Here is a 21642-nt window from a genome sequence, read left to right on the forward strand (position 1 = left end):
GCTGCTCACGTTACATATAAATCTTTAGTCTTCGCGTCAACGGGTCACCAACACCTCTGAGATTTGTTATACTTTGATTATTACAATGTACATAGTCACAGTATATGACCTCAAAGGAGCCAGAAAAGGAACAGTGTTGCCTCTATTCTGGGTGTTTCTGAATACATGCTGCTGACGTTACATATAAATGGCAAAAACAACCAATAACACTTTTTTCTAAATACAAATCTTTAAATATTCATAAATAGCTACATATTATAAATATCTACTATGCTATAATGAAACAACTTACAACTCCTTAATATGTTTTGCTATCGCAAAAGAAGAATCCGACACTAGAAAACGGAACCTCGATCACAGAATGGACACAACTCTGAGAGCATATATAGCGCGAATATTACAATATGCATACTCACAGTATATGATCCCAGAGGGGAAACAGAATAAAAACCAGAAGCTGCTCACATTACATATCAATCTTTAGTCTTAGCATCGATTGATCACCAACACCTCTGAGGTCCGCTGTACTTTGATTATTATAATGTACATAGTCACAATATATGACCTCATAGGAGCCAGAAAAGGAACAGTGTTTCCTCTATTCTGGGTGTTTCTGAATACAAGCTGCTGACGTTACATATAAATGGCAAAAACAACCAATAACACTTTTTTCTTATAAAAATCTTTAAATATTCAAAAATAGCTACGTATTATAAATATCTACTATGCTATAATCAAACAACTTACAACTCCGTAATATGTTTTGTTGTCGCAAAAGAAGATTCCGATGCTAGAAAACTGAACCTCAATCACAGAGTGGACACTCATAAATAACTTGCTAAAACAAAACTAATCGATCAACAGGTGTGGTTTATATACTTTTAGGTTATTGAGTAGTCTATGGAAGGAAATGAAATGAAATGAATTCGTACTTGTATAGCGCACTTATACCCTGAGGCGTCTTGGCGCTGTACGCATACCACTGTGGAAACCTTCCTGGCTTTTCCCTGTGAAATGTCCACTCCTGGGCACCCCCAAGGTGAAGCCTGGCATCCCAGCACTGTTGAGGCTGTTATGGAGATTAGGCAAGCTACTGCCCAGAGTTGCAGAGTGGGACCCATGATTAGAATAGGCACCGAGGCAAGAATTATCAGGTCAGAGGAAATTGAGCCCAAGACCCGCCGAGGCGGGAATTGAACCCTGGTCCCGGGCCAGACCTCTGCATCAGGGTCTGCCGCTCTAACCATTGAGCCACACTTCTCCACTCCAGGAACATGCAGCTCTGCCTATTTAGATGTCACGTTTTACAGTTGACACATGCTCACGTTTTCACTGTTTATCTTGTGCATGTGTTGGGAAAAGTTGCAAAATGTGAAGTGGTAAAGGTTTCGATTTCGATCCTCACACATATAAGCTGCATAATATGTACATACGTTGGAGAGCTTCAAAACTGTTAACCGGCAAACCGTGTTATTTACTTTCTCGCGACTAAAAACATCTATTAATTGCCGTAATTCTAGATAGAAGACATATAAAAACAAGCATTTGCAATGCAATAGGTCTCGCATTAGGAAAGTTTGAGCTATTGGTATTGTAAATGACACATTTTTTATTTATGTGTTGGTTTGGGAAATAGTGAATTGAATAGCTTTGTCATTTACAATGCCAATAGCTTTAACTTTCACAAGTGTGACACCTATAGCATTTGTAATGCAATATGTGTTGTATTTACTTGACTTAGATGTATTGATATTACAAATAAAAATGGCTTTTATTTTTTTAATAATTAATACTTAAAAGTTATTGTAATTTATAATGGCAATAGCTTTTGTAAATAACTTTTGTGAAGATTATGTTCATTGTATTTTATTGTGATGAAAATCCAAGAACAGAAGTGAACTATTAACATATTTTTGTGACATTTGTAATGAAGCTTGAAACATTTAGAGAACATATTTGAACCAGTTGTTGAATGGTTGCAAAGATTGATGCTGTGGTGGCGCGGAGTGATGTTGTGGTACCCCTGAGTGATGCTCTGGTGGTGCTGACTGATTCTGTGGTGATGCGATAGATAGATAGAGTGAGTGCGATAGATAGATAGATAGAGTAAGGGCGATAGATAGATAGAGGGAGGGCGATAGGTAGAGTGAGGGCGATAGATAGATAGATAGAGTGAGGGTGATAGAGAGATAGACAGATAAAGTGTATTTATGTTGCATTGAGTAGAGTGTAAGTATGAGGCATGTAATTATATGGCACTGAGTGGTAATATGGGGAGTGTATATTGTATTCAGTATAGTGTAATTGTGTGCCGTGTAATTATCCGGCACTGAGTGGTATTTGGAGTGTATGTTGCATTGAGTGCAGTGTAATTATGTAGCGTGTAATTATGTGGCACTGAGTGGTAATATGGGGAGTGTGTGTTGCATTCAGTAGAGTGTAATTATGTGGTGTGTAATTATGTGGCACTGAGTGGTATTGTGTGGAGTGTGTGTTGCATTCAGTAGAGTGTAATTATGTGGTGTCTAATTATGTGGCACTGAGTGGTATTTGGAGTGTATGTTGCATATAACTATGTGATTAAGCAACAGTGAGCAACCCAAAATACCCTTGAGGGCTTGGGTGAGTAAGTACAGGTATAGGTGCCTTCAAGGGGATTTGTTTAACAAAATATAATTAAGCGTGATTCAACTAACTCTTTAGGACATGTCAATGGTCCTTATTCATGAAAGGACCATTGACTTGTCCTAAAGAGTTAGTTGAATCACGTTTAATTATATTTTGTTAAACAAATCCTTTCTGCATATAACTATGTGGCACTGAGTGGTATATGGAGTGTATGTTGCATTGAGTGCTGTGTAATTATGTGGCACTGAGTGGTATTTGGAGTGTATGTTGCGTTGAGCGTAGTGTAATTATGAAGCATATAATTATGTGGCACTGAGTGGTATTGTGTGGAGTGACTGTTGCATTGAGTGCAGTGTAATTATGTGGCCTGTAATTATGTGGCACTGAGTGGTATTTGGAGTGTATGTTGCATTGAGTGCAGTGTAAATATGTGGCGTGTAATTATGTGGCACTGAGTGGTATTTGGAATGTACGTTGCATTGAGTGCAGAGTAATTATGTGGAGTTTAATTATGTGGCACTGAGTGGTATTTGGAGTGTATGTTGCATTCAGTGCAGTGTAATTATGTGGCGTGTAATTATTTGGCACTGAGTGGTATTTGGAGTGTATGTTGCGTTGAGAGCAGTGTAATTATGTAGCATATAATTATGTGGCACTGAGTGGTATTGTGTGGAGTGTATTATGTATTCAGTAGAGTGTAATTATGTGGTGTGTAATTATGTGGCACTGAGTGGTATTTGGAGTGTATGTTGCATTGTGTAGAGTATAATTATGTTGCATATAACTATGTGGCACTGAGAGGTAATTGGAGTGTATGTTGCATTGAGTGCTGTGTAATTATGTAGCATATAATTATGTGGCACCGAGTGGTATTGTGTGGAGTGTGTGTTGCATTCAGTAGAGTGTAATTATGTGGTGTTTAATTATGTGGCTCTGAGTGGAATTTGGAGTGCATGTTGCATTGAGTACAGTGTAATCATGTAGCATATAATTATGTGGCACTGAGTGGTATTGTGTGGAGTGTGTGTTGCATTCAGTAGAGTGTAATTATGAGGCGTGTAATTATGTGGTACTGAGTGGTATTTGGAGTGTATGTTGCATTGAGTGCAGTGTAATTATGTGGCGCGTAACTATGTGGCACTGAGTGTTATTTGGAGTTTATATTGCATTGAGTGCAGTGTAATTATGTGGGGTGTAATTATGTGGCACTGAGTGGTATATGGAGTGTATGTTGGGTTGAGCGCAGTGTAACTATGAAGCATATAATTATGTGGCACTGAGTGGTATTGTGTGGAGTGTTTGTTGCATTGAGTGCAGTGTAATTATGTGGCGTGTAATTATGTGGCACTGAGTGGTATTTGGAATGTACGTTTCATTGAGTGCAGAGTAATTATGTGGAGTTTAATTATGTGGCACTGAGTGGTATTTGGAGTGTATGTTGCATTGAGTGCAGTGTAATTATGTGGCGTGTAATTATGTGGCACTGAGTGGTATTTGGAGTGTATGTTGCATTGAGTGCTGTGTAATTATGTAGCATATAATTATGTGGCACTGAGTGGTATTGTGTGGAGTGTGTGTTGCATTCAGTAGAGTGTAATTATGTGGTGTTTAATTATGTGGCACTGAGTGGAATTTGGAGTGTATGTTGCATTAAGTGCAGTGTAATTATGTAGCATATAATTATGTGGCACTGAGTGGTATTGTGTGGTGTGTGTTGCATTCAGTAGAGTGTAATTATGTGGCGTGTAATTATGTGGTACTGAGTGGTATTTGGAGTGTATGTTGCATTGAGTGCAGTGTAATTATGTGGCGTGTAACTATGTGGCACTGAGTGTTATTTGGAGTGTATGTTGCATTGAGTGCAGTGTAATTATGTGGCGTGTAATTATGTGGCACTGAGTGGTATTTGGAGTGTATGTTGCGGTGAGCGCAGTGTAATTATGAAGCATATAAATATGTGGCACAGAGTGGTATTGTGTGGGGAGTGTATGTTGTATTCAGTAGAGTGTAATTGTGTGGCGTGTAATTATGTGGCACTGAGTGGTATTGTTTGGAGTGTATGTTGCATGAGTGCAGTGTAATTATGCAGCATATAATTAAGTAGAACTGAGTGGTATTGTGTGGAGTGTCTGTTGCATTCAGTAGTGTTATGTGGTGTGCAATTATGGGGCACTGAGTGGTATTTGGAGTGTATGTTGCATTGTGTGCAGTGTAATTATGTTGCATATAACTATGTGGCACTGAGGTATTTGGAGTGTATGTTGCATTGAGTGCTGTGTAAATATGTGGCGTGTAATTAGGTGGTACTGAGTGGTATTTGGAAAGTATGTTGCATTGAGTGCAGTGTTATTATGTGGCGGGTAATTATGTGGCACTGAGTGGTATTTGGAATGTATGTTGCATTGAGTGCAGTGTAATTATGTGGAGTGAAATTATGTAGCACTGAGTGGTATTTGAAGTGTATGTTGCATTGAGTGCAGTGTAATTATGTGGCGAGCAATTATGTGGCACTGAGTGGTATTTGGAGTGTATGTTTCATTGCAGAGTGTGTGAGGGTGCTAAGTGTGAGGGAATGGTGGCATGCTGCGCTTTAGATGAATATGTTTAAAAGTAAAGTGTGCCATACTGCAATTGCTACAATAGTTAATTGTGGATGCGTTAACAATTGATGTGTGCACTGGCTGGTGGTGTGTGTGCCTGTAGAAATGGTGCACTGATGGCTGGTGGTGTGTGTGCCTGGTGAAAGCGTGCACTGATGGCTGGTGGTGTGTGTGGGCCTGGCCGGCTGGTGGTGTGTGCCTGGTGGAAGCGTGCACTGATGGCGTCTGTGCCTGGTGAAAGCATGATCTGACGGCAGGTGGTGTGTGCCTGGTGAAAGCGTGCACTGATATCTGGCGGTGTGTGTGTGTGTGTGCCTGGTGAAAGCGTGTACTGACGGCTGGTGGTGTGTGCCTGGTGTAAGCGTGCCCTGACGACTGATGGTGTCTGTGCCCGGTGAAAGTGTGCACTGATGGCCGGTGGTGTGTGTGTTGCTTTTGAAAGCATGCACTGATGGCTGGTGCTGTGTGTGTGCCTGGCCGGCTGGTGCTGTGTGTGCCTGGTGGAAGCATGAACTGATGGCTGGTGGTGTGTGCCTGGTGAAAGCGCGCACTGACGGCTGGTGGTGTATGTGCCTGCTTAAAGCGTGCATTGACATCTGGTGGTGTGTGCCTGGAGGAATCGTGTACTGATGGCTGGTGGTATTTGTGCCTGGTGAAAGCGTGCACTGACGGCTGGTGGTGTTTGTGCCTGGTGAAAGCGTGCACTGATGACTGGTGGTGTGTGTGTGCCTGGTGAAAGCGTGCACTGACGGCCGGTGGTGTGTATGCCTGGTGAAAGCGTGCACTGATGGCTGGCGGTGTGTGTGTGTGTGCCTGGTGAAAGCGTGCACTGACGGCTGGTGGTGTGTGCCTGGTGAAAGCGTGCACTGATGACTGATGGTGTCTGTGCCTGGTGAGAGTGTGCACTGACGGCCGGTGGTATGTATGCCTGGTGAAAGCATGCACTGATGGCTGGTGGTGTGTGCGTCTGCCTGGTGAAAGCGTGAACTGACGGCCGGTGGTGTGTATGCCTGGTGAAAGCGTGCACTGATGGCTGGTGGTGTGTGTGTGTGTGCCTGGTGGAAGCGTGCACTGACAGCCCGTGGTGTGTATGCCTGGTGAAAGCGTGCACTGATGGCTGGGAGCGTGTGTGTGTGCTTGGTGAAAGTGTGAACTGACGGCCGGTGGTGTGTATGCCTGGTGAAAGCGTGCACTGATGGCTGGCGGTGTGTGTGTGTGCCTTGTGAAAGCGTGCACGGACGGCTGGTTGTGTGTGCCTGGTGGAAGCATGCACTGATGACTGATGGTGTCTGTGCCCGGTGAAAGTGTGCATTGATGGCCGGTGGTGTGTATGCCTGGTGAACGCGTGCACTGGTGGTGTGTGTGTGTGCCTGTTGAAAGCATGCAATGATGGCTGGTGGTGTGTGTGTGCCTGGCCGGCTGGTGGTGTGTGTGCCTGGTGGAAGCGTGCACTGATGGCTGGTAAGGTGTGTCTCTGGTGAAAACGTGCACTGACAGCTGGTGGTGTGTGCCTGGTGAAAGCGTGCACTGACAGCTGGTGGTGTGTGTGCCTGGTGAAAGCGTGCACTGCGGTTTGGTGGTGTGTGCCTGGTGGAAGCGTGCACTGACGGCTGGTGGTGTTTGTGTCCGGTGAAAACGTGCACTGATGACTGATGGTGTCTGTGCCTGGTGAGAGTGTGCACTGACGGACGGTGGTGTGTATGCCTGGTGAAAGCGTGCACTGATGGCTGGTGGTGTGTGTGTGTGCGTGTGTGTGTGCCTGGTGAAAGCGTGCACTGATGGCTGGTGATGTGTATGCCTGGTGAATGTGTGCACTGATGGGTGATGGTGTCTGTGCCTGGTGAGAGTGTGCACTGACGGCCGGTGGTGTGCATGCCTGGTGAAAGCGTGCACTGATGGCTGGTGGTGTGTGTGCCTGGTGAAAGCATGCACTTACGGCAGAGGGTGTGTATGCCTGGTGAAAGCGTGCACTGATGGCTGGTGGTGTGTGTGTGCCTGTTGAAAGCATGCAATGATGGCTGGTGGTGTGTGTGTGCCTGGCCGGCTGGTGGTGTGTGTGCCTGGTGGAAGCGTGCACTGATGGCTGGTAGTGTGTGTCTCTGGTAAAAGCGTGCACTGACAGCTGGTGGTGTGTGCCTGGTGAAAGCGTGCACTGCCGTTTGGTGGTGTGTGTGCCCAGTGAAAGCGTGCACTGATGACTGATGGTGTCTATGCCTGTTGAGAGTGTGCACTGACGGCCGGTGGTGTGTATGCCTGGTGAAAGCGTGCACTAATGGCTGGTGGTGTGTGTGTGCCTGGTGAAAGCGTGCACTGACGGCCAGTGGTGTGAATGCCTGGTGAAAGCGTGCACTGATGGCTGGTGGTGTGTGTGTGTGCTTGGTGAAACCGTGCACTGATGGCAGTGGTGTGTAGGCCTGGTGAATGTGTGCACTGATGGCTGATGGTGTCTGTGCCTGGTGAGAGTGTGCACTGAGGGCCGGTGGTGTGTATGCCTGGTGGAAGTGTGCACTGATGGCTGGTGGTGTGTGTGTGTGTGTGTGTGTGCCAGGTGAAAGCGTGCACTGACGGGCGGTGGTATGTATGCCTGGTGAAAGCGTGCACTGATGGCTGGTGGTGTGTATGCCTGGTGAAAGCGTGCACTGATGACTGGTGGTGTGTGTGTATGCATGGTGAAAGCGTGCACTGATGGCTGGTGGTGTGTGTGTGTGTGCCTGGTGAAAGCGTGCACTGATGGCTGGTGGTGTGTGTGTGTGCCTGGGGAAAGGGTGCACTGATGGCTGGTGGTGTGTGTGTATGCCTGGTGAAAGCGTGCACTGATGTCTGGTGGTGTGTGTGTGACTGGTGAAAGTGTGCACTGACGGCCGGTGGAGTGTATGCCTGGTGAAAGTGTGCACTGATGGCTGGCGGTGTGTGTGTGTGCCTGGTGGAAGCGCGCACTGACGGCTGGTGGTGTGTGTGTCTGGTGGAAGCGTGCACTGATGACTGATGGTGTCTGTGCCCGGTGAAAGTGTGCACTGACAGCCGGTGGTGTGTATGCCTGGTGAAAGCGTGCACTGATGGCTGGTGGTGTGTGTGTCGGTTGAAAGCATGCAATGATGGCTGGTGGTGTGTGTGTGCCTGTCCGGCTTGTGGTGTGTGTGCCTGGTGCAAGCGTGCACTGATGGCTGGTAGTGTGTGCCTGGTGAAAGCGTGCACTGATGGCTGGTGGTGTGTGTGCCTGGTGAAAGCGTGCACTGCCGTTTGCTGGTGTGTGCCTGGTGGAAGCGTGCACTGACGGCTGGTGGTGTTTGTGCCCGGTGAAAGCGTGCACTGATGACTGATGGTGTCTGTGCCTGGTGAGAGGGTGCACCGACGGCCGGTGGTGTGTATGCCTGGTGAAAGCGTGCACTGATGGCTGGTGGTGTGTGTGTGTGCCTGGTGAAAGCGTGCACTGAGGACCGGTGGTGTGTATGCCTGGTGAAAGCGTGCACTGATGGCTGGTGGTGTGTGTGTGTGCCTGGTGAAACCGTGCACTGACGGCGGTGGTGTGTATGCCTGGTGAATGCGGGCACTGATGGCTGATGGTGTCTGTGCCTGGTGAGAGTGTGCACTGAGGGCCGTTGGTGTGTATGCCTGGTGAAAGTGTGCACTGATGGCTTGTGGTGTGTGTGTGTGCATGGTGAAAGCGTGCACTGACGGCCGGTGGTGTGTATGCCTGGTATATGCGTGCACTGATGGCTGGTGGTGTGTGTGTGTGTGTGTGTGTGCCTGGTGAAAGAGTGCACTGACGGCCGGTGGTGTTTATGCCTGGAGAATGTGTGCACTGATGGCTGGTGGTGTGTGTGTGTGTGTGTGTGTGTGCCTGGTGAAAGCGTGCACTGATGGCTGGTGGTGTGTGTGTGTGTGCCTGGTGAAAGGTACAAGGAAGCGCTATGGACTGTGTGTGAAATCCAAGAAAGAGTTCAGAATGCAAAGGCAGAGGGCAGCTCGGGTTACAAGCTGCCTTTGAAGAAGATCAGGCAGCACTGGGCAACCATGCCAGCATTCCAAGGAGCAGATGGTCGTTCACGTTAGAAGTGTGATGCCTTGAGGACATATGGCACTTCGAGGAGCCTGGGAGACACACATAGACGCTAAGTGCCTGAGGAGATAAGGAGCGGAAGGAATTCCTTTGAAGTGTGATGCCGAGGCTCGGGAGAAAAGCCCGTGCACGGGCACATGCACTGTGCATTATCTGTCTCCCAAAGCCCTTGGTTTTAAGAGTTGGTTTCAACACAATAGTTTCGAGTAATAAATTACTCGACCTAAATATTGTTCAGAATAGAAAAAAAATTACGTCATAAGTGATGTCATAAGTGATGTCACTGACCATTTCATGAGGGATGTAATATGTGATGTCATCAGCAGTGCATTGCGTGTGCATCAGTTATAGTTAGCTAAACTAACTATAATGGGGGAACTTCTATGATTTTGTATGAGAGAAATATCCAACTAACTATAATGCCCCTGATACCTATGTTTTTTTCAGAGAATTTCTAAGGTTTTTTAAATGCTTATTTCTAACTATAACGTGCCTGAAACCTATGTTTTTTTCAGTGAAATCATATATATATATATATATATATATATAGACTAGCAGCCCGTCCCGACGTTGTCCGGGAGCAATTAGGCTTCAGGGCCCCCGCCTGCCCCGACGTTGTCCGTGGGTCCCCCGGAGCCTTCCTCCAAATATTGCAGTATTATACCTCTATGTTTGCTTTGTACGCTTCTGTAACCTGCACACGTAACTTTTTCCTCCTGTAATGCACCGTTTGGCTCACTTTTTTAATGCTCCGTTTGCTTCCTCTTGCTACCTGCACACGTCACTTTTTCCTCCTATACCTCTATGTTTACTTTCTACGCTTTTGTAACCTGCACACGTAACTTTTTCCTCCTGTAATGCACCGTTTGGCTCACTTTTTAATGCTCCATTTGCTTCCTCTTGCTACCTGCACACGTCACTTTTTCCTCCTATACCTCTATGTTTACTTTCTACGCTTTTGTAACCTGCACATGTAACTTTTTCCTCCTGTAATGCAATGATTGGATCACTTTTGTATTGCTCCGTTTGCTTCCTCTTTCTCACGATGTACGCTTTTGTAACCTGCACACGTAACTTTTTCCTCCTGTAATGCACCGTTTGGCTCACTTTTGTAATGCTCCGTTTGCTTCCACTTTCTCACGATTTTCATTTTTGCTTCATTTTTCCGCCGCCCACCGCTCCTAAATAAATAAATAAATAACCTACCTCATCCGCCGCTCACCGCTCCTCCCCGCCTGTCCACCGCTCCTCACCGCCTGTCCGCCGCTCTTCACCGCCTGTCCGCCGCTCCTCACCGCTCCTACCCGCGCCATGTCCGCCGGTCCTCCTCGCGCTCCTGGACGCCGCTCCTCCCAGCGCTCCTCACGTCGGGCACGCATGTCGCGGCCGACGCTTCTTCCAAGGGACTACTTTTTTTTCTGTAAATTTTTTAAATAATGTATATTTATTACGTTTATATAGCCTATGTCCATCTGCACACCCTGACGATTACAACGATGTATCGGGTGTGTGGATTGGCGCTGTGGTTCCCGAGTTTACCCGCCTCAAAGGTTCAAAGTTCTTCCTTTTTAATAGTAGTATAGATATAGACAGCCGAAACACATCATGCTGGTGGAGAGGAGAAAATAAACCACTTTATTCCCGAACTTTTGTGTCCGAGCGATCTGTACCTGTGGATATCGCAGCATCGAGAGCTGAGGTGACAGGATATTGTTTTCATATATATATATATATATATATATATATCCAAGCATCCTCAAACCTCCACACAATGTGGCGAAAGAAGGAGACGGACCCCACGGCTTCAGGCAAGATGTTTTTTTATTTGGAACCTTTCAAGCGACGCGTTTCGGGTAGCAAGTACTCTTGATATATATATATATAAAGAAGTACACCTGCTAAAGTTTATCACCTTCCATGAATCGAGACCCATCAGAAGTGCTTAACCCAGCCTTTCTTCTGCAGCATGCCCCCCTCCCCCCCACTGTTTAAGGTCTCTCATCTGGGGGACCATGATTTTGAAAATGTTTTGGATAAGAACACTATCACCCAGGTTAAGTGGTGGGTCATTTCACACTCTGAACCCATGTGCTTCGAAATCCCAATCCCTCACTATATATCCCAACGTTTCCCAATCCCCCATTATTAAGCTGTGTATAAATCCTGCCATCTAATAATTTATGTTACTGGCTGGCTGTGCTTAGAAGCACCATTTGCTTGGTCGACCGTGTCGAGCAGGCGGGCCTCAGAGGCTCGGCCTTGAGATGGCTGAAGTCATTTATCTCGGATCGTACCCAGGCAGTGAGACTAGGAACCTTTACAGCCCCTAAAATTAAAAATGAATGCGGAGTCCTTCAGGGATCGTCCTTGTCCCCACTTTTATTTAATTTGTATTTACGACCCCTGTTGTTTTCACTAAGAAAGTTTAAAGTTTTAATTTTTAACTATGCTGACGACTTGCAATTGATCTTCCGTCTGGACTCCCCTGGCGCTGCCACTGAATTTCGGGAGGCCATGGTCCACATCCAGAGATGGATGAGTCTAAATCACCTGAAACTCAACCCAGGCAAAACTGAATTGATTTTGCCTGGGAAGAGTGAACTGTACTGAGGGCCACATTTCTGGCCTCCAGAAATGGGAAATCCTCCAGCCAAGTCCCAAACAGTAAAAAGCCTAGGGGTTACTTTTAATGAAGACCTCTCTCTTAAAAGTCAGGTGGGGACGGTGGTATCCTCAATTTTTTTTCAACTCCGTAAGATTAGGAAGATTGCCCACCTGTTAACCTACTCTGCTCTGATCCAAGTCATCATCGCTCTCCTGCTGTCCCGCCTGGACTACTCCAACAGTTTGTATTTGGGTCTTCCAGCCGGGCAGCTCAAGAGACTACAACTGGTTCAGAACCAAGCGGCCAGGTTGATTTGCAAGATACCCAGTGGCAGTCCATCAGGCCGGGTCTGGCCTGTCTCCACTGGTTGCCAGTAGCACAGAGAGCAACCTTTAAAGCTGGATGCATTATCTTTAGGGCTCTACAAGGCAAGGGCCCTGGATTTATTAGCAGCCTGCTTGTCAGGTACACCCCCTCACGCACTCTTCGCTCGGGTCACAAGAACTTGTTAGTCGTGCCTCGAATTAGGAAACAACGCCAGGGAGGCGGTTCTTTTCACTTTCTAGCCTCCTCCCTATGGAATTCTCTGCCACTGACACTGAGACTCCATGAAGACCTTTTGGTTTTCAGACAAGCTTTCAAAACTTGGCTTTTTAGGCAAGCCTACCCATAGTTAACTTCTGCCTCTTTTTGTTGTTGTGTTATGTCTCTGCAAATCTTCCAATAGCGCCATGAAGCCTACGGGCGTACGTGCGCTCAATAAATTCTATTTAACATAACATAACATAACATAACACTACATTTTCTAAAGCATTCTGGCTCATAGCAGCTTGGCTCACAAACCTCTTGTGACATGTTCTTTAAAGGGGACAATTGGAGAATGGTGTCACAGTATATGTGTTGTTGGTGATTGCTGGTGGTGCAGGTTTGGGCAAAGGAATTGTCTCTAAAGTGAAAGTTTTTTTTTTAATTCTTCCAGACCGTCAGCCAATGTTATTACCTAATGTGAGAATAAAAATGTTCTTTGTAACCACTTTCTATTTGACCTATGCTCACTAAATGCTCACCCCACTCCGAAGAGGAACAGGATTTTAAACACAGATTCCCCTGCCCCACACTTGTCTTGGATATTCCCAGTCTCAAGCCCCTTAGCTCTCTGTAGATAATGACTCCATCTGACCCTCACAGATAAGGCCCACCAAGACTGATGCACATCTAGGATTGCTTGTATTCCAGTGAAAAGGGGATGTTGCCCAGCAGTTTGGGCTTGACTACTCCTTTTGGAAGGCAGGCCAGAAACTGCTATATTTATTGCTAATCACCATCTCTAATGACACAGACAGGCAACACAACAATAGAATGGAAGGCTACCACAGGTGATTACAAGTGGTTAAAGCGAATGTAAGAATTCCCATCAATTGCTTTTTGTTTGTGAATCTTTCCCACATCTCGGCTGCCGTCCTCCTGCTAACCACCTAAGAAGGTTGTGAAGTCCCTCAGCATTCTAGAGGGGATCTAGGTGGTGGTGTCTTTCACTTTGTGTCACATGACTTCTGACCATTGAACCTGTTTTTCCATTGGGAACAGAAGACTGCCACTTCCCTAAAACAATTCACCACATCTTACCTACAATATTTTTCTATAACTTGTACAAACCTCTATAGCACTCTTTAAATGTGTAAAGTTATGTTTGTGTTGCAGGGATGCATTGATACAGACTTTGGAGAAGTGTGGATATCAATATCAAGAATTCCTGTTAACTCCAACTTGTGTAAGTTGTGTAACTTTTACGTAATACATGCTGATTGTGAATTAGTGATCAAGGAACAGTTAGATCGGTGATCATATTAAGTCCACATTTCTCATTTGTGAACTGTGTGATTACTGGCACCTCTATGTACATCTCACTATTCCTTACTAATGCACCATAAACAAAAATAGTGATCACACAAAAAAGAGAGGGATTTGTCCAAGTAGGAGTCCGGACAAGCAAAGGTTTCTGAAAGGTTTGTGAAAGCAGATGCGATTGTTGAGGTATGCTGGGCCGGTGTTATATAGTGCCTTGAAAGTGTAGGTGAAGAGTGTGCATTTTTACTCGTTTATAACTGAGTAACCAGTCCAGCTCCTTAATTTGTGGTGTGATGTGAGTGCAGTGCGGAAGGTTGAGAGTGATTTTAGCCGTCAAGTTTTTAATGATCTGCAGCCTTCTGGTGAGTTTTTTGTTGATCTTGGCATAGAGGGTGTTCCGTAGTCCAGCTTGCTTGTTACCAGGTCATGCGTGACACCTTTTCTGGTGCTGATTGGGAGCTATTTAAAAATCTTCCTCAGCATGTTCAGTGTATGCAATCAAGAAATGCTGATGGCATTGACTTGGGCAGTCATGTCGAGTATGATCTAGAGGTTTTTGGCGAGGGTGGTGCGATGTGTTGCATAATTAAGTGTCCTGTCCTGTATGCTACATTTTAAACTCACAGGTATATTCTCAACCCCCAAACCTCACATTCATGTTTTTGTAATCAGATCTCAACTTCATTCTATGCTATACAGCACATCACGCTTGAGGTGGTCTGTGAAGTGCTTAGCTGCTTCTTGGAACTAGATTTGCTCAGTATCAAATACCATAAAAGTAGAAAATAGTCCAGCCGTGCCATGTATTCCCTGTTTGTTAATTTGTTTTTCAGCAACATTTTAAATAAAAATAATTTAAAAATGTGTATGACGGCTTTGCTATAAAGAATCCACTTTGCGTTGCATATGAATCGAAAGTTACACTCTCAGGAATATTTGACACTTATTGAAATTAAAAGATCACAAGTCAAGATGTTGCCCCATGGGGCCGTTGTGACTAAATACCTGAGAGGGAACGCTGCTTCATGTGGATTACTAGTTACAAATGAACCAAGGATATTCTTAGAGGACAAAGAATTTAAAAATTATTGGGCTTTAGTACCAGAGGGTGGTTGGTCCAGAGACTGCTTGGTCTTAATAATAAAAACTGCGAAAAGACTATCTAATACAATAATCACTAAGATCAAAGCCAGCGTTAAAATCAGGCATAAATACTTCAATTTTCCAAAAGAAACTGGACATGGTTATTAAGATGATTTTGATTTTTTTCTTTTTTATACAATCTAAAATTACTACATTTCAGAAAGACCTAAACATGTTCTTGCATGACACAGTTTACCCATACTCCAGGGAGGATCATGTAGTAAAAACCCTTACCACCTGAGGCACCTAATCGAGGAGTAGTTTGTCCTCTGATTCTGAGAATGAGTACTCAACATTTAGACAATCAAGACGCAGGAAAGGAACCAGACAGGGTGGTTTTCCCCACCCAAGTAACTTTTGCACATGCATCATGGATGTGACCACCCAACTATGGACGATCAGTTTTCCCCCTCCGCAGACCGTCCATGCTTCTACCAAAACAGGTCTTTTTTAGGAAGGGGGATAGTAAGAGGAAAAAGGAAAAAACAGAAAGTAACAAAGCAAAGTACAGAGTAGCTATAGCGGACCTCCACAAAGATGGATGCGAGCCCAGGAACCAGCAAAACCTACGACCCAATTGTGACATCACTATCAACTTCAGTGATAAAGTACTCACCAAAACTGAAAATAGTGTACTCAATGAAGGCCTTGATTTTGTACCCATTCCCAAAAAGAACATCTTCCAATTGAAATTGAAGATAGTGGATTTCCTACGGAAGGTTAGACTTAATCTTTTCTTCAGGAAACAACCTATAGCCAAATTAATAGATAAGAATATGGAACTGTGACAAAAATCTACAATTAATCCTTCCTCCAATGAAATCCCACCAGACATGCTTGCCTTTGAAAAGGTGGTGAATCAAGAAATCAATCCTCTGTATAAGGACCAGCATGCCACCTTTAATACCATCAGTAAGGAGGAAAATAGAGCCTTAACTGAGCTTGCCATGGATGATACTGTAGTAATAAAACTTGCAGACCAGGGAGAGGCCCTCATTATTCTATCAAGATTGATTGCAACTATGAATGTCAGAGATTCTTGAATGACACACGCAATAACTGCTTCTTTCAAATGATCCCACTTCTGAAATACAGGAGGAAACTGCTTTCTTGGTCAAGAAATGGTTAGATAGCAGTTAGATCACGCAACATTAGGCAGGTTTCCTCATTCAAAAATAACCCTTTGTCCCTTACTTTTTTATGCACTCCCCAAAGTATACAAGAATAAATTCCCTCCCCCTGGAAGGCCCATTGTGTCAGGTATGGGCTCTGTTCTTGAACCTTTGTCTCTGTTCTGTGACGTCTCCTTAGACCACTGGTGAAATGAATGCTTTATTTTCTGAAGGACACTAAGATGTCATAAACAAACTGAAAGAGTTTTCATTTGACTGTGGAAAAGAGCTTATGATCAGCTTGGATGTTAAGTCCCTATACACCAGCATCCTGCAGGAAGTCGCTTTGGAAGTGATTGATTACTTCTAACAGGTCAGAATTGGGAATACGAAACACCTCAAGAGTATGTCTTAAACTTCACACACATCGCCCTCACACACAACTTATTTGAGTTTAGAAGGGAATTCTTCCTGCAGGTACATGGGACATCCATGGGGGGGGGTACCTTCGCCCCCATCTTAGCATGTCTATTCATACATGCCTTTGAGACAGTATACATTCTCCGCTCCTCTAACCCCTTTGAATAAGACTGAGGAAACTATATTGATGACAATTTACTGATCTGGCAGAGCAGTGAAGAAGAAGCTTTGAATTTTTCACAATGGCTCAACTCACTTGACCCTTTCTTGAGAATCTCCATCATAAATATTAAAGTGCAGCTAGCTTTCCTTGACCTAATGATTATTGCTGAAAACGGTGGAATGTAATCAGAATTGTTCTATAAACCTGCCAACAGAAATAATCTCCTTTGGTTTGAGTGTTTCAAGCCACAGTCCCTTAGCGAAAATCTGCCTGTTTGTCAATTTTTACAGCTTAGACATGATTGCTTCAAGGTCCAAGATTATAAGAACCATGCCAATAACCTTTCTAGAAAACCTTCCGAAAAAAACTATCCACTCTACTTGATTGCTAAGGCAAATAAGAGGGCCATAAATAACAGCAGGGATTGATTCCTGTCTACATTTGAAAGAACTGAACAGGGCAGGTCTATTTGTGTTACCATCTTTCAACCATGTTCCAATAAGATGCAGAAAATTGTGTAAACAAAAACTGGAGTATTCTGACATCAGGTGGCCAAAATCTCACTAAACCTATGTTCTTGACTAGGAGAGACCAGAACCTCAGGGATTTTTTGGGGCACACACACCCAAAACAACGCAAAAAGAAGAATAGGCAATCCATCTTGTGGAACCTACCCGCTCCTGTTGGACACTCTCCCTGTGGCCCTGTTTACGCTTTTACAAAGAAAATAGCAGAGAAAGACCTTGGCCTAAATGCCCCTTGGAAATTGAAACTGCTCAAACTGTAACTCAAAGAATGTGGTATTTGACATTGTATGCCCCTCCAATCTCATATATGTAGGGATGACAACGAGGAGTGTACGCATCAGAATAGCAGAGCATCGCTGTATGATAAGATGTAAATGTGACGCAACAAAACTCACTAAACACTTAATTGAGAAAGGGCATACTGACAAGGACCTGAGGTGGTATGTCATTGAAAATCTCACCCCTTTCCGCAGACATGACAAAAATCCTACTGATATTCGAGCAGCGCTGGGTATAAAGACAACAAACTGGCACTAGGATTGAATTATGAGATTGTTTGGTTCAGCTTGAATACCCCTCGATAATAATCAAACAATTTGCAGTCCTCCTACTCATGTCCCACGTATTGCAGGCAGGTACCGCTTGACGGTCGGTCTAAGGTCCTTTACAAAATTCATGTGCCATTGGGCCACCTCCCCTAATGAGCGCCTTCGAATACACTTGCCATCTTATCTGATGAGCTCCGCCACCTATGATTATTCCCCGAGCCCTGTAAATCCTTCGGGGTTGTAACTGTTGCTTAACTTTAGGCTGCCTACAACCCCTGCCTTTTTCCCCCTGCTCCCCTACCAATGCTTGGTCTGTGCTTAGTGGTACCTTTTGCAACGTTTTCACATTGTGCTTGGCATGAAAACATGCACTGTGTGTTGGACTACATCTTCCATCATTCCTGTTTGGAGCTGGCGGCCCGGGGTGACATCAGATGCCTCCTCGCCTAATATGAGTGCAGACTCCCGCATAGGCACATGAGCAGCTGGGGACGGGAGCACTTCTAGGCACACAGTATTGTATGCCCGTTGACCTAGTAAGTGACTGGTTTGGAATTCTCGGATGTAATATGTCCCTCCTTTATGATAACCTAGAGAAGCAATGTACAATATCATTGGCTTAACTAGGCAATAAGGCTATATGGGGTAATATGAAAACTTGTTCCCACTGCCACCAATGAATTTCCAGTAGGGTGCGATACATCTTGCGACGTAAATAACGCCAACTGACTAATGATATCTCTAGGCACATGGTAACAGGGATGCCGGCTACCGCATTGGCACATGAGTAGCAGGGAAACTGAAGCACAGGGGAGCACTACTTAGTACACCTTGCAATGTAGTAAGTTAGATTATGGAGGCATCCCACTGTCCTTAATTAATTACTAGTGGGGGGCGATACATTTACAAATTTAAAAAAAAACATAATGACTAAATTGATATTTTTAGGCACAACCTGATGAGGATTTCTAGTATTATCAAGTTTCTCACAGTTCTGCAGATACAACAAACATCATTCAGTACTAGCTGAATGATTAGTATGATAGTAGTTCCTTTCCGAATGATTAATCTATCCAGACATAATATCTATGGGTAGTTGGCCCCTTGGAGCAGCACGCATATGTTTTTTAGGACTATTTAAGTACTGATATCCCTAGGAGTTTACTGGGTCCCTTTCACCTATATACCCACAAAGTTTTAAAATAAATGCCAGAACTATTCCATATATCTCTAATGCATGACTACAGAGACACCATCTTCTTCCATGCCTTGAAGTCTGGTATCCCTTAAGTTAGGGTAAGATATGTACAATTAGATTTGTGCATTTGTCTACCAAACACGCATGTGCTTTCTGTTTGCAGTGCAGTGTCACATTTGTTTTACACCTTTTGTATCCTATTAATATTCGTGCACCATTTATCTGTGTGCCAAGTGACTTCTTGAAAATATTTCTTATGTTTTGTGTTTTTGATGTTTAATAATTCTTAGGAAACATACCCCTCGTGTCAAGGTAGGATTTACTTTTGACCTTTCCACTCACTTTTATAGAATGGTGTGTAGTGATAGGGATCCCCTTTTGCCCTGATGAATGACCCTGAACCGTATTGGCTATTGGCAGGGTAGAAACATGTTGGCTTACAAAGGATCGTGGGGCCGTTATGCCTATACTCCATCCTCCTAGTGTTTTTAGGTAGAGCGGAGGTACCCTCAGGGCCGGACTGGGAACAAAAATCGGCCCTGGCAAACTGCTCAGCTGGCCCCACCTGGGGTGAGTGGGAGTGCAGCCAAGCAGTTTGCGACGGCCGGTTTCGGACAATGTTGTTACAGGGGGCCGATATTGCCGACCCCCGGTAACAAAAACGGCCCCCAGGGACCCAAAACCGGCCCCCGCCCTAGCGGCCTACCGGTGAAACGCCCGGTGCCCGCTATGGCTAGTCCGGCCCAGGGTACCCTTGAGTGAAGGTAACAACATATTTTACCTTCAGGTATTTTTAAGTAATATGGATCCCTTCTTATCCAGTAAGTTTTATCTAATAACTCCCTCTCATTTGAGGTTGAGTCCACCTTGTAGTTTTATCTTACTAGGGTGGGGTAAGATCGCCTGAGATAAAGTGTGCGACAAAAAGTGGGTGAGGCCTCCTCTTCCAATAAAATTGGCATCTCATAAGTAAAATCTCCGATATCCAACTGGGAACAACTTTGTTATAGACCTATTCAGCGTTATACCAATAGCCATCGCACTCTGTTGTGGTATCTAAATATTTGATCAACACATACTTTGTGAATGATTATGTGTGCACAGCACAAATATTCTTATTTACAAGTGCCTCAAACTAACAAGTGTTTCCAGAACACCATTATGGGTTTCGGAGTATATTGCTGTTTCCTTTGCCAAGCAGACCTGAGGCCACCTACCTGAATTTCTTTAACTTTCGTCAATTTTAATTGAGTCGTTGCAGCTTTTTTGTTTTTGTTTTATATAGCGGAAACTGGACCCAACAGCATAAGTGCACTTCTTTACATGATCACCAGATCGCGTTACACAAGTTTATTTTATTTTATTTTACTATGCTTGATTAATTAAAACCGTTGCATACAAAGGATAGAAAATTTCTTGTGTTACACAAGGTCAGGTTTATTTGTATGCGCAGAGACAGTAAGTGATTTGTCCAGAATTGCAGCATGTCTAGCTGATGCCAAGACTCTAAACTAGTTCTCCAGTTCTAAAGTCAGCATCTCTGACCTTTAGGCTACATCTCCTGTCAATTCACAAAAGCATACTACTTCACACACTCATAACTTTGTGGATTGAGCCCTAAATGTGCAACTCCCTTTTGGCAAAAGGGTAACATGGCCACAGTACTTTCTATTTGTACTATTCGTCTATGACTTTTTCCTGAATACTCCCCTTTTAGACGTTTTTGGGAGCAATTCACATAGGCATTTAAAAGGACGTGAAGTTGTACTACAGGCGTATTATTTCACATACTCATAAATGCCTTTGTGAATTAGCCCAGTCTATCCATCTCTACCTTGGAATCAAGTAATGCCTTGTTCATAATTCTACTATCAAACGTGAGACGTGCAAAATTGCAGTGCTCAAGTTTGCTGGGCAGTTCAACAGCAGTCACTCGTTGGACGCTACTCTGGCTGTAAACAATGGCAAATGAATTTGGCAGGATTTTCTTCACTAATTGAAGATGGCTCACTTCTGCTCTATATAAACGCTGTGTTATAATGAAGAGTGCTGGAACTGAGAAGCAGTAATAACCACTAATGAACTTCAGCGACCCCACGCTTCCTTGCTCTTCCCCGAGTAAAGCCTTGAGCTCCATTCACCCGAATGTTTTAACCCTGCTAGTTTCCGTTGAATTTGAGATTGCCGTCTTGGAGTCATAACCACTTTAGAACCATAGTGGGATATGGAGAAGGACACTAAGTATATTAATCAAGATGTCTTCCACTTGATTAACTCTAAAGAAAGGAACGATTGAACGGGAATTTGCTCCCAGAAAGTGGCCACCCCTCAGCTGGATTTGATCCCAGTGAAAGCACGTCTGCACATGTGTGTGTTATACACAATATGATGCAGTGTTTTGTGAATTTCTCTAGGAAGCTTTCCAACTGTTGTATGTGAGAATATTGTTAGGAAACCTATAGTCTGACAGAAATATCGTGTACTGCATATTGTTCACAAAAATATCATCTCATTGGGTGTAGGTTTTCTATTTTCAATGCAAGTGAGGCGAACTTTTTGTAAGCAACACTTAGCTTGGATAATCTTTTGATTACAAATCATTGAAAACTTTTAAACAATGTATAGCCGTAGCATTAATTGTTCAGTTTTGTATATAAGGAAACGGCCAGGAAACCTTTTCCAGCTAGTCAAATACTAAACTGCATATCTCCCTATGCAACAAATAGATACATTTTCTATCTGATTTTCCCTTCCCTGTATTTCTGCATTTATGTATTTAATTGTATACCT

The 21642-nt window shown here is 44.2% G+C and overlaps 1 protein-coding gene across 4 annotated transcripts in view; it reads left to right on the forward strand.

The window, feature by feature from the left end:
- Positions 1 to 21642, forward strand: part of TRDMT1 (tRNA aspartic acid methyltransferase 1) — a 295294-nt gene that overhangs the window by 199996 nt on the left and 73656 nt on the right. For all 4 annotated transcript variants that reach the window (XM_086941779.1, XM_086941780.1, XM_086941782.1 and 1 more), the window contains one exon: positions 13595 to 13664. In XM_086941779.1, coding sequence (XP_086797905.1) covers positions 13595 to 13664 — 70 coding nt within the window. The remainder of the gene's footprint in view (positions 1 to 13594; positions 13665 to 21642) is intronic.

This window comes from Lissotriton vulgaris, chromosome 10 (genome assembly GCF_964263255.1).
Source record: "Lissotriton vulgaris chromosome 10, aLisVul1.2, whole genome shotgun sequence".
NCBI classification, from domain to species: domain Eukaryota; kingdom Metazoa; phylum Chordata; class Amphibia; order Caudata; family Salamandridae; genus Lissotriton; species Lissotriton vulgaris.